Below are 12,429 nucleotides of genomic sequence, written 5' to 3' on the forward strand. Positions count from 1 at the left end.
GAAGACCCCTGAGTTCTGTAGAGATAAACCGGAACATGCAGGAAAAAAACAATGAGCTTCTGACTGAAATTTTTGATGCGTAGCAAAAGCGCCAAAAAAAGGTCCCTCCCCCTCACACACAACAGTGAGAGAGATCAGTAAACTGTCATAATTAGATCAAGCAACTGCCAAGTGGAAAAATAGTGCCCAAACATTTTATTCACCCAGTACCTCAGAAAATGAAAACGATTTTACATTCCAGCAAAAACGTTTAACATAAATTAAGAGTTATTAAAAAACCTGTTGCTTTGCAATTAGGCTAAAGTCTTATATACACAGTGTAATTCCAGTGAAGTACCATTCCCCGGAATACTCAAATGTTAAATATACATACATGATATTATGTCGGTATGGCAGGATTTTCTCATCAATTCCATTGTCAGAAAATAAAAACTGCTACATACCTCTTTGCAGATTAAACTGCCCGCTGTCCCCTGATCTGAAGTTTACCTCTCCTCAGATGGCCGAGAAACAGCAATATGATCTTAACAACTCCGGCTAAAATCATAGTAAAAACTCTGGTAGATTCTTCTTCAAACTCCACCAGAGAAGGAATAACACACTCCGGTGCTATTAAAAAATAACAAACTTTTGATTGAAGAAATAAAACTAAATAAAATCACCATAGTCCTCTCACACATCCTATCTAGTCGTTGGGTGCAAGAGAATGACTGGGAGTGACGTAGAGGGGAGGAGCTATATGCAGCTCTGCTGGGTGAATCCTCTTGCACTTCCTGTTGGGGAGGAGTAATATCCCAGAAGTAATGATGACCCGTGGACTGATCACACTTAACAGAAGAAATGGCATGTTCTTTGTAAATCATGAAAGAAATTTTGGGTTTCATGTCCCTTTTAATTACAAGTTTAAGCACAAAAACAGGCCGACTTTACATAAAGCAAAGTCATTTTAATAATCTATATTGGTGTAAGGTGTTTTTATGATTCCTATAATTAAGTGCCCTTTGGCGGCATGAAACGAGTAAGGAGTTCTTGTGTTCGTTGCCCATGTTTTAAAATTATCCGTTAAAGCATTGCTTTTAAGTTTACATAGTGCCTCCCGAGTGCAACTTTCTTTACTTTTGCGTTTTTACTACGGACATTTAGGGATTTTAGACGCAACTAATTTATATTTTAAAACAACCATATTTTCTGAATGAAATAAGGACACACCATGACCACATTGTCAATATGTATGTAAACTATAAGCTTACCTCCATGCCACTGAGTTCAATAGCTGTGGACAAGTTAATATTCATGAAGAGGTCAATATCCTTAAGAGTTTTGTTCTGCAAACAGAAAACAAGAAATGTAAAGGGAAAAAGGAATTTAAACTTTGCATGGTCTATAAATGAGTTAAACAAGCGCACAACTGACAATCCCACTTACATGAAGTAATACTGTATTCAAACAATCTACAAGTGCACTAAGAAGTGATTATGTTAAAAACCACTTGAGGCTGACAAAATTCTGTAACATAGGTTTTCTTTATGCAATAAAAAATAAATATATGTCAAAATCAGCTACTGTTTTGCAGCATTTTGAAGAAAACCTAGGTAACAGAATTTTGCTTTTTGGTGTCTACAGGGAGTATGGGACAAGTTCTATTTTTATACAAAAGCAAGATGTGTTTAAGGTAAGGGATTCTAAGTTGTTGCCTAAATAAGTAAAATAAAAGATTCTTTTCAAATACATAAAAGAGTAGACGACTATGCAATCCAGTAAGTAATTTTTTCTTGGTTTGAAATATTTTCTTATAAACAATATTCTTCATGATGATCACACGTAATTATTGTTTAAATGTTTGTAATCCTCACTTGTACAATATTGTATTAAGATACCGAATCTGCAAATTTAAAAACAGAATTTATGTTTACCTGATAAATTACTTTCTCCAACGGTGTGTCCGGTCCACGGCGTCATCCTTACTTGTGGGATATTCTCTTCCCCAACAGGAAATGGCAAAGAGCCCAGCAAAGCTGGTCACATGATCCCTCCTAGGCTCCGCCTACCCCAGTCATTCGACCGACGTAAAGGAGGAATATTTGCATAGGAGAAACCATATGATACCGTGGTGACTGTAGTTAAAGAAAATAAATTATCAGACCTGATTAAAAAACCAGGGCGGGCCGTGGACCGGACACACCGTTGGAGAAAGTAATTTATCAGGTAAACATAAATTCTGTTTTCTCCAACATAGGTGTGTCCGGTCCACGGCGTCATCCTTACTTGTGGGAACCAATACCAAAGCTTTAGGACACGGATGAAGGGAGGGAGCAAATCAGGTCACCTAAATGGAAGGCACCACGGTTTGCAAAACCTTTCTCCCAAAAATAGCCTCAGAAGAAGCAAAAGTATCAAACTTGTAAAATTTGGTAAAAGTGTGCAGTGAAGACCAAGTCGCTGCCCTACATATCTGATCAACAGAAGCCTCGTTCTTGAAGGCCCATGTGGAAGCCACAGCCCTAGTGGAATGAGCTGTGATTCTTTCAGGAGGCTGCCGTCCGGCAGTCTCATAAGCCAATCTGATGATGCTTTTAATCCAAAAAGAGAGAGAGGTAGAAGTTGCTTTTTGACCTCTCCTTTTACCAGAATAAACAACAAACAAGGAAGATGTTTGTCTAAAATCCTTTGTAGCATCTAAATAGAATTTTAGAGCGCGAACAACATCCAAATTGTGCAACAAACGTTCCTTCTTTGAAACTGGATTCGGACACAAAGAAGGCACGACTATCTCCTGGTTAATGTTTTTGTTAGAAACAACTTTCGGAAGAAAAACAGAATTTATGTTTACCTGATAAATTACTTTCTCCAACGGTGTGTCCGGTCCACGGCGTCATCCTTACTTGTGGGATATTCTCTTCCCCAACAGGAAATGGCAAAGAGCCCAGCAAAGCTGGTCACATGATCCCTCCTAGGCTCCGCCTACCCCAGTCATTCGACCGACGTAAAGGAGGAATATTTGCATAGGAGAAACCATATGTTACCGTGGTGACTGTAGTTAAAGAAAATAAATCATCAGACCTGATTAAAAAAACCAGGGCGGGCCGTGGACCGGACACACCGTTGGAGAAAGTAATTTATCAGGTAAACATAAATTCTGTTTTCTCCAACATAGGTGTGTCCGGTCCACGGCGTCATCCTTACTTGTGGGAACCAATACCAAAGCTTTAGGACACGGATGAAGGGAGGGAGCAAATCAGGTCACCTAAATGGAAGGCACCACGGCTTGCAAAACCTTTCTCCCAAAAATAGCCTCAGAAGAAGCAAAAGTATCAAATTTGTAAAATTTAGAAAAAGTGTGCAGTGAAGACCAAGTCGCTGCCTTACATATCTGATCAACAGAAGCCTCGTTCTTGAAGGCCCATGTGGAAGCCACAGCCCTAATGGAGTGAGCTGTGATTCTTTCAGGAGGCTGCCGTCCGGCAGTCTCATAAGCCAATCGGATAATGCTTTTAATCCAGAAGGAGAGAGAGGTAGAAGTTGCTTTTTGACCTCTCCGTTTACCAGAATAAACAACAAACAAAGCCAAAGTTTGTCTGAAAACCTTAGTAGCTGCTAAGTAAAATTTGAGAGCACGAACTACATCCAAGTTGTGCAACAAACGTTCCTTCTTTGAAACTGGATTAGGACACAAAGAAGGCACAACTATCTCCTGGTTAATGTCTTTGTTAGAAACAACTTTTGGAAGAAAACCAGGTTTAGTACGCAAAACCACCTTATCTGCATGGAACACCAGATAAGGAGAAGAACACTGCAGAGCCGATAATTCTGAAACTCTTCTAGCAGAAGAAATTGCAACCAAAAACAAAACTTTCCAAGATAATAACTTAATATCAACGGAATGTAAGGGTTCAAACGGAACCCCCTGAAGAACTGAAAGAACTAGGTTGAGACTCCAAGGAGGAGTCAAAATTTTGTAAACAGGCTTGATTCTAACCAGAGCCTGAACAAAGGCTAGAACATCTGGCACAGCTGCCAGCTTTTTGTGAAGTAACACAGACAAGGCAGAAATCTGTCCCATCAAGGAACTTGCAGATAATCCTTTTTCCAATCCTTCTCGAAGGAAGGATAGACTCTTAGGAATCTTAACCTTGTCCCAAGGGAATCCTGCAGATTCACACCAACAGATATACCAAATTATGTGGTAACTTTCTGGTTACAGGCTTTCAGGCCTGAACAAGAGTATTAATAACAGAATCTGAGAACCCTCGCTTTGATAAGATCAAGCGTTCAATCTCCAAGCAGTCAGCTGGAGTGGGTCGAACGGACCTAGAACAAGAAGGTCTCGTCTCAAAGGTAGCTTCCATGGTGGAGCCGATGACATATTCACCAGATCTGTATACCAAGTCCTGCGTGGCCACGCAGGAGCTATCAAAAACACCGACGCCCTCTCCTGATTGATCCTGGCTACCAGCCTGGGGATGAGAGGAAACGGCGGGAACACATAAGCTAGTTTGAAGGTCCAAGGTGCTACTAGTGCATCCACTAGAGCCGCCTTGGGATCCCTGGATCTGTACCCGTAGTAAGGAACTCTGAAATTCTGACGAGAGGCCATCAGATCCATGTCTGGAATGCCCCACGGTTGAGTGACTTGGGCAAAGATTTCCGGATGGAGTTCCCACTCCCCCGGATGCAATGTCTGACGACTCAGAAAATCCGCTTCCCAATTTTCCACTCCTGGGATGTGGATAGCAGACAGGTGGCAGGAGTGAGACTCCGCCCATAGAATGATTTTGGTCACTTCGTCCATCGCTAGGGAACTCCTTGTTCCCCCCTGATGGTTGATGTATGAACTTGGCCCTCGCTAGCTGAGGCCAAGCTTTGAGAGCATTGAATATCGCTCTCAGTTCCAGAATATTTATCGGTAGAAGAGATTCTACCCGAGACCAAAGACCCTGAGCTTTCAGGGATCCCCAGACCGCGCCCCAGCCCATCAGACTGGCGTCGGTCGTGACAATGACCCACTCTGGTCTGCGGAAGGTCATCCCTTGTGACAGGTTGTCCAGGGACAGCCACCAACGGAATGAGTCTCTGGTCCTCTGATTTACTTGTATCTTCGGAGATAAGTCTGAATAGTCCCCATTCCACTGACTGAGCAGGAACAGTTGTAATGGCCTTAGATGAATGCGCACAAAAGGAACTATGTCCATTGCCGCTACCATCAACCTATCACTTCCATGCACTGCGCTATGGAAGGAAGAGGAACGGAATGAAGTATCCGACAAGAGTCTAGAAGTTTTGTTTTTCTGGCTTCTGTCAGAAAAATCCTCATTTCTAAGGAGTCTATTATAGTTCCCAAGAAGGGAACCCTCGTTGACGGAGATAGAGAACTCTTTTCCACGTTCACTTTCCATCCGTGAAATCTGAGAAAGGCCAGGACAATGTCCGTTTGAGCCTTTACTTGAGGAAGGGACGACGCACGAATCAGAATGTCGTCCAAGTAAGGTACTACAGCAATGCCCCTTGGTCTTAGCACCGCCAGAAGGGACCCTAGTACCTATGAGAAAATCCTAGGAGCAGTGGCTAATCCGAAAGAAAACGCCACGAACTGGAAATGCTTGTCCAGGAATTCAAACCTTAGGAACCGATGATGTTCCTTGTGGATAGGAATATGTAGATACGCATCCTTGAAATCCACCTTGGTCATGAATTGACCTTCCTGGATGGAAGGAAGAAGTGTTCGAATGGTTTCCATCTTGAACGATGGAACCTTGAGAAACTTGTTCAAGATCTTGAGATCTAAGATTGGTCTGAACGTTCCCTCTTTTTTGGGAACTATGAACAGATTGGAGTAGAACCCCATCCCTTGTTCTCCTAATGTAACAGGATGAATCACTCCCATTTTTAGCAGGTCTTCTACCCAATGTAAGAATGCCTGTCTTCTTATGTGGTCTGAAGACAACTGAGACCTGTGGAACCTCCCCCTTGGAGGAAGCCCCTTGAACTCCAGAGAATAACCTTGGGAGACTATTTCTAGCGCCCAAGGGTCCAGAACATCTCTTGCCCCAGCCTGAGCGAAGAGAGAGAGTCTGCCCCCCACCAGATCCGGTCCCGGATCGGGGGCCCGCATTTCATGCTGTCTTGGTAGCAGTGGCAGGTTTCCTGGCCTGCTTTCCTTTGTTCCAGCCTTGCATAGGTCTCCAGGCTGGATGGGCTTGAGAAGTATTACCTTCCTGCTTAGAGGACGTAGCCCTTGGGGCTGATCCGTTTCTGCGAAAGGGACGAAACTTAGGTTTATTTTTGGTCTTGAAAAGACCTATCCTGAGGAAGGGCGTGGCCCTTGCCCCCAGTGATATCAAAGATAATCTCTTTCAAGTCAGGGCCAAAGAGTGTTTTCCCCTTGAAAGGAATGTCAAGCAATTTGTTCTTGGAAGACGCATCCGCTGCCCAAGATTTTAACCAAAGCGCTCTGCGCCACAATAGCAGACCCAGAATTTTTTCGCCGCTAACCTAGCCAATTGCAAGGTGGCGTCTAGGGTGAAAGAATTAGCCAATTTAAGAGCACGAATTCTGTCCATAATCTCCTTATAAGAAGAAGAATTACTAATAATCGCCTTTCCTAGCTCAAACTAGAAACACGCGGCTGCAGTGACAGGGACAATGCATGCAATTGTTTGTAGAAGGGAACCTTGCTGAACAAACATCTTTAGCAGACCTTCTAATTTTTTATCCATAGGATCTTGGAAAGCACAACTATCTTCTATGGGTATAGTGGCGCGCTTGTGTAGAGTAGAAACCGCCCCCTCGACCTTGGGGACTGTCTGCCATCAGTCCTTTCTGGTGTCGACTATAGGAAAACAATTTTATAAATATGGGGGGAGGTACTAAAGGTATACCGGGCCTGTCCCATTCTGTACTAACAATGTACGCCACCCGCTTGGATATAGGAAAAGCTTCGGGGGGCCCCGGGGCCTCTAAGAACTTTTCCATTTTACATAGTGGTTCTGGAATGACCAGATAATCACAATCATCCAAATTGGATAACACCTCCTTAAGCAGAGCGCGGAGATGTTCCAACTTAAATTTAAAAGTAATCACATCAGGTTCAGCTTGTTGAGAAATGTTTCCTGAATCTGAAATTTCTCCCTCAGACAAAACCTCCCTGTCCCCCTCAGACTGGTGTAGGGGCCCTTCAGAAACCATATCATCAGCGCTCTCATGCTCTACAGAATTTTCTAAAACAGAGCAGTCGCGCTTTCACTGATAAGTGGGCATATTGGCTAAAATGTTTTTGATAGAATTATCCATTACAGCCGTTAAATGTTGCATAGTAAGGAGTATTGGCGCACTAGATGTACTAGGGGCCTCCTGTATGGGCAAGACTGGTGTAGACGAAGGAGGGGATGATGCAGTACCATGCTTACTCCCCTCACTTGAGGAATCATCTTGGGCATCATTTTTACTAAATTTTTTTATGACATAAAATACATATAGTTAAATGAGAAGGAACCTTGGTTTCCCCACAGTCAGAACACAATCTATCTGGTAGTTCAGACATGTTAAACAGGCATAAACTTGATAACAAAGCACAAAAAACATTTTAAAATAAAACCGTTACTGTCACTTTAAATTTTAAACTAAACACACTTTATTACTGCAATTGCGAAAAAGTATGAAGGAATTGTTCAAAATTCACCAAAATTTCACCACAGAGTCTTAAAGCCTTAAAAGTATTGCACACCAAATTTGGAAGCTTTAACCCTTAAAATAACGGAACCGGAGCCGTTTTTATATTTAACCCCTTTACAGTCCCTGGAATCTGCTTTGCTGAGACCCAACCAAGCCCAAAGGGGAATACGATACCAAATGATGCCTTCAGAAAGACCTTTCTATGTATCAGAGCTCCACACACATGCAGCTGCATGCCATGCTGTCCTCAAAAACAAGTGCGCCATACCGGCGCGAAAATGAGACTCTGCCTATGCTTTGGGAAAGCCCCTAAAGAATAAGGTGTCTAAAACAGTGCCTGCCGATATTATTATATCAAAATACCCAGATAAAATGATTCCTCAAGGCTAAATATGTGTTAATAATCAATCGATTTAGCCCAGAAAAAGTCTACAGTTTAAATAAGCCCTTGTGAAGCCCTTATTTACAATCGTAATAAACATGGCTTACCGGATCCCATAGGGAAAATGACAGCTTCCAGCATTACATCGTCTTGTTAGAATGTGTCATACCTCAAGCAGCAAGGGACTGCAAACTGTTCCCCCAACTGAAGTTAATTCTCTCAACAGTCCTGTGTGGAACAGCCATGGATTTTAGTTACGGTTGCTAAAATCATTTTCCTCATACAAACAGAATTCTTCATCTCTTTTCTGTTTCTGAGTAAATAGTACGTACCAGCACTATTTGAAAATAACAAACTCTTGATTGAATAATGAAAAACTACAGTTAAACACTAAAAAACTCTAAGCCATCTCCGTGGAGATGTTGCCTGTACAACGGCAAAGAGAATGACTGGGGTAGGCGGAGCCTAGGAGGGATCATGTGACCAGCTTTGCTGGGCTCTTTGCCATTTCCTGTTGGGGAAGAGAATATCCCACAAGTAAGGATGACGCCGTGGACCGGACACACCTATGTTGGAGAAACCAGGTTTAGTACGTAAAACCACCTTATCTGCATGGAAAACCAGATAAGGAGGAGAACACTGCAGAGCAGATAATTCTGAAACTCTTCTAGCAGAAGAAATTGCAACCAAAAACAAAACTTTCCAAGATAATAACTTAATATCAACGGAATGTAAGGGTTCAAACGGAACCCCCTGAAGAACTGAAAGAACTAAGTTGAGACTCCAAGGAGGAGTCAAAGGTTTGTAAACAGGCTTGATTCTAACCAGAGCCTGAACAAAGGCTTGAACATCTGGCACAGCTGCCAGCTTTTTGTGAAGTAACACAGACAAGGCAGAAATCTGTCCCTTCAAGGAACTTGCCGATAATCCTTTCTCCAATCCTTCTTGAAGAAAGGATAGAATCTTAGGAATCTTTACCTTGTTCCAAGGGAATCCTTTAGATTCACACCAACAGATATATTTTTTCCATATTTTGTGGTAAATTTTTCTAGTTACAGGCTTTCTGGCCTGAACAAGAGTATCAATAACAGAATCTGAGAACCCTCGTTTTGATAAGATCAAGCGTTCAATCTCCAAGCAGTCAGCTGGAGTGAGACCAGATTCGGATGTTCGAACGGACCTTGAACAAGAAGGTCTCGTCTCAAAGGTAGCTTCCATGGTGGAGCCGATGACATATTCACCAGATCTGCATACCAAGTCCTGCGTGGCCACGCAGGAGCTATCAAGATCACCGACGCCCTCTCCTGATTGATCCTGGCTACCAGCCTGGGGATGAGAGGAAACGGCGGGAATACATAAGCTAGTTTGAAGGTCCAAGGTGCTACTAGTGCATCTACTAGAGTCGCCTTGGGATCCCTGGATCTGGACCCGTAGCAAGGAACCTTGAAGTTCTGACGAGAGGCCATCAGATCCATGTCTGGAATGCCCCACAATTGAGTAATTTGGGCAAAGATTTCCGGATGGAGTTCCCACTCCCCCGGATGTAATGTCTGACGACTCAGAAAATCCGCTTCCCAATTTTCCACTCCTGGAATGTGGATTGCAGACAGGTGGCAGGAGTGAGTCTCCGCCCATTGAATGATTTTGGTCACTTCTTCCATCGCCAGGGAACTCCTTGTTCCCCCCTGATGGTTGATGTACGCAACAGTCGTCATGTTGTCTGATTGAAACCGTATGAACTTGGCCTTTGCTAGCTGAGGCCAAGCCTTGAGAGCATTGAATATCGCTCTCAGTTCCAGAATATTTATCGGTAGAAGAGATTCTTCCCGAGACCAAAGACCCTGAGCTTTCAGGGGTCCCCAGACCGCGCCCCAGCCCATCAGACTGGCGTCGGTCGTGACAATGACCCACTCTGGTCTGCGGAAGGTCATCCCTTGTGACAGGTTGTCCAGGGACAGCCACCAACGGAGTGAGTCTCTGGTCCTCTGATTTACTTGAATCGTCGGAGACAAGTCTGTATAGTCCCCATTCCACTGACTGATCATGCACAGTTGTAATGGTCTTAGATGAATGCGCGCAAAAGGAACTATGTCCATTGCCGCTACCATCAAACCTATTACTTCCATGCACTGCGCTATGGAAGGAAGAGGAACGGAATGAAGTGTTTGACAAAAGTTTAGAAGTTTTGTTTTTCTGGCCTCTGTCAGAAAAATCCTCATTTCTAAGGAGTCTATTATTGTTCCCAAGAAGGGAACCCTTGTTGACGGAGATAGAGAACTCTTTTCTACGTTCACTTTCCATCCGTGAGATCTGAGAAAGGCCAGGACTATGTCCGTGTGAGCCTTTGCTTGAGGAAGGGACGACGCTTGAATCAGAATGTCGTCCAAGTAAGGTACTACTGCAATGCCCCTTGGTCTTAGTACCGCTAGAAGGGACCCTAGTACCTTTGTGAAAATCCTTGGAGCAGTGGCTAATCCGAAAGGAAGTGCCACGAACTGGTAATGCTTGTCCAGGAATGCGAACCTTAGGAACCGATGATGTTCCTTGTGGATAGGAATATGTAGATACGCATCCTTTAAATCCACCGTGGTCATGAATTGACCTTCCTGGATGGAAGGAAGAATTGTTCGAATGGTTTCCATTTTGAACGATGGAACCTTGAGAAACTTGTTTAGGATCTTGAGATCCAAGATTGGTCTGAACGTTCCCTCTTTTTTGGGAACTACGAACAGATTGGAGTAGAACCCCATCCCTTGTTCTCCTAATGGAACAGGATGAATCACTCCCATTTTTAACAGGTCTTCTACACAATGTAAGAATGCCTGTCTCTTTATGTGGTCTGAAGACAATTGAGACCTGTGGAACCTCCCCCTTGGGGGAGGCCCCTTGAATTCCAGAAGATAACCTTGGGAGACTATTTCTAGTGCCCAAGGATCCAGAACATCTCTTGCCCAAGCCTGAGCGAAGAAAGAGAGTCTGCCCCCCACCAGATCCGGTCCCGGATCGGGGGCCAACATTTCATGCTGTCTTGGTAGCAGTGGCAGGCTTCTTGGCCTGCTTTCCCTTGTTCCAGCCTTGCATTGGTCTCCAGGCTGGCTTGGCTTGAGAAGTATTACCCTCTTGCTTAGAGGACGTAGCACTTGGGGCTGGTCCGTTTCTACGAAAGGGACGAAAATTAGGTTTATTTTTGGCCTTGAAAGACCTATCCTGAGGAAGGGCGTGGCCCTTACCCCCAGTGATATCAGAGATAATCTCTTTCAAGTCAGGGCCAAACAGCGTTTTCCCCTTGAAAGGAATGTTAAGCAATTTGTTCTTGGAAGACGCATCCGCTGACCAAGATTTCAACCAAAGCGCTCTGCGCGCCACAATAGCAAACCCAGAATTTTTCGCCGCTAACCTAGCCAATTGCAAAGTGGCGTCTAGGGTGAAAGAATTAGCCAATTTGAGAGCACGGATTCTGTCCATAATCTCCTCATAAGGAGGAGAATCACTATCGATCGCCTTTTCTAGCTCATCGAACCAGAAACACGCGGCTGTAGTGACAGGGACAATGCATGAAATTGGTTGTAGAAGGTAACCTTGCTGAACAAACATCTTTTTAAGCAAACCTTCTAATTTTTTATCCATAGGATCTTTGAAAGCACAACTATCTTCTATGGGTATAGTGGTGCGTTTGTTTAAAGTAGAAACCGCCCCCTCGACCTTGGGGACTGTCTGCCATAAGTCCTTTCTGGGGTCGACCATGGGAAACAATTTTTTAAATATGGGGGGAGGGACGAAAGGTATACCGGGCCTTTCCCATTCTTTATTTACAATGTCCGCCACCCGCTTGGGTATAGGAAAAGCTTCTGGGGGCCCCGGGACCTCTAGGAACTTGTCCATTTTACATAGTTTCTCTGGGATGATCAAATTCTCACAATCATCCAGAGTGGATAACACCTCCTTAAGCAGAGCGCGGAGATGTTCCAACTTAAATTTAAATGTAATCACATCGGGTTCAGCTTGTTGAGAAATTTTCCCTGAATCTGAAATTTCTCCCTCAGACAAAACCTCCCTGGCCCCCTCAGACTGGTGTAGGGGCATATCAGAACCATTATCATCAGCGTCCTCATGCTCTTCAGTATCTAAAACAGAGCAGTCGCGCTTACGCTGATAAGTGGGCATTTTGGCTAAAATGTTTTTGATAGAATTATCCATTACAGCCGTTAATTGTTGCATAGTAAGGAGTATTGGCGCGCTAGATGTACTAGGGGCCTCCTGAGTGGGCAAGACTGGTGTAGACGAAGGAGGGAATGATGCAGTACCATGCTTACTCCCCTCACTTGAGGAATCATCTTGGGCATCATTTTCAGTGTCACATAAATCACATCTATTTAAAT

The 12,429-nt window shown here is 43.7% G+C and overlaps 1 protein-coding gene across 1 annotated transcript in view; it reads right to left on the reverse strand.

Annotated features, from left to right (window-relative positions):
- Nucleotides 1–12,429, reverse strand: part of SGO2 (shugoshin 2) — a 127,069-nt gene that overhangs the window by 76,282 nt on the left and 38,358 nt on the right. Inside the window, exon 4 of the mRNA XM_053713070.1 lies at nucleotides 1,251–1,325. Coding sequence (XP_053569045.1) covers nucleotides 1,251–1,325 — 75 coding nt within the window. The remainder of the gene's footprint in view (nucleotides 1–1,250; nucleotides 1,326–12,429) is intronic.

This window comes from Bombina bombina, chromosome 1 (assembly GCF_027579735.1).
Source record: "Bombina bombina isolate aBomBom1 chromosome 1, aBomBom1.pri, whole genome shotgun sequence".
NCBI lineage: Eukaryota > Metazoa > Chordata > Amphibia > Anura > Bombinatoridae > Bombina > Bombina bombina.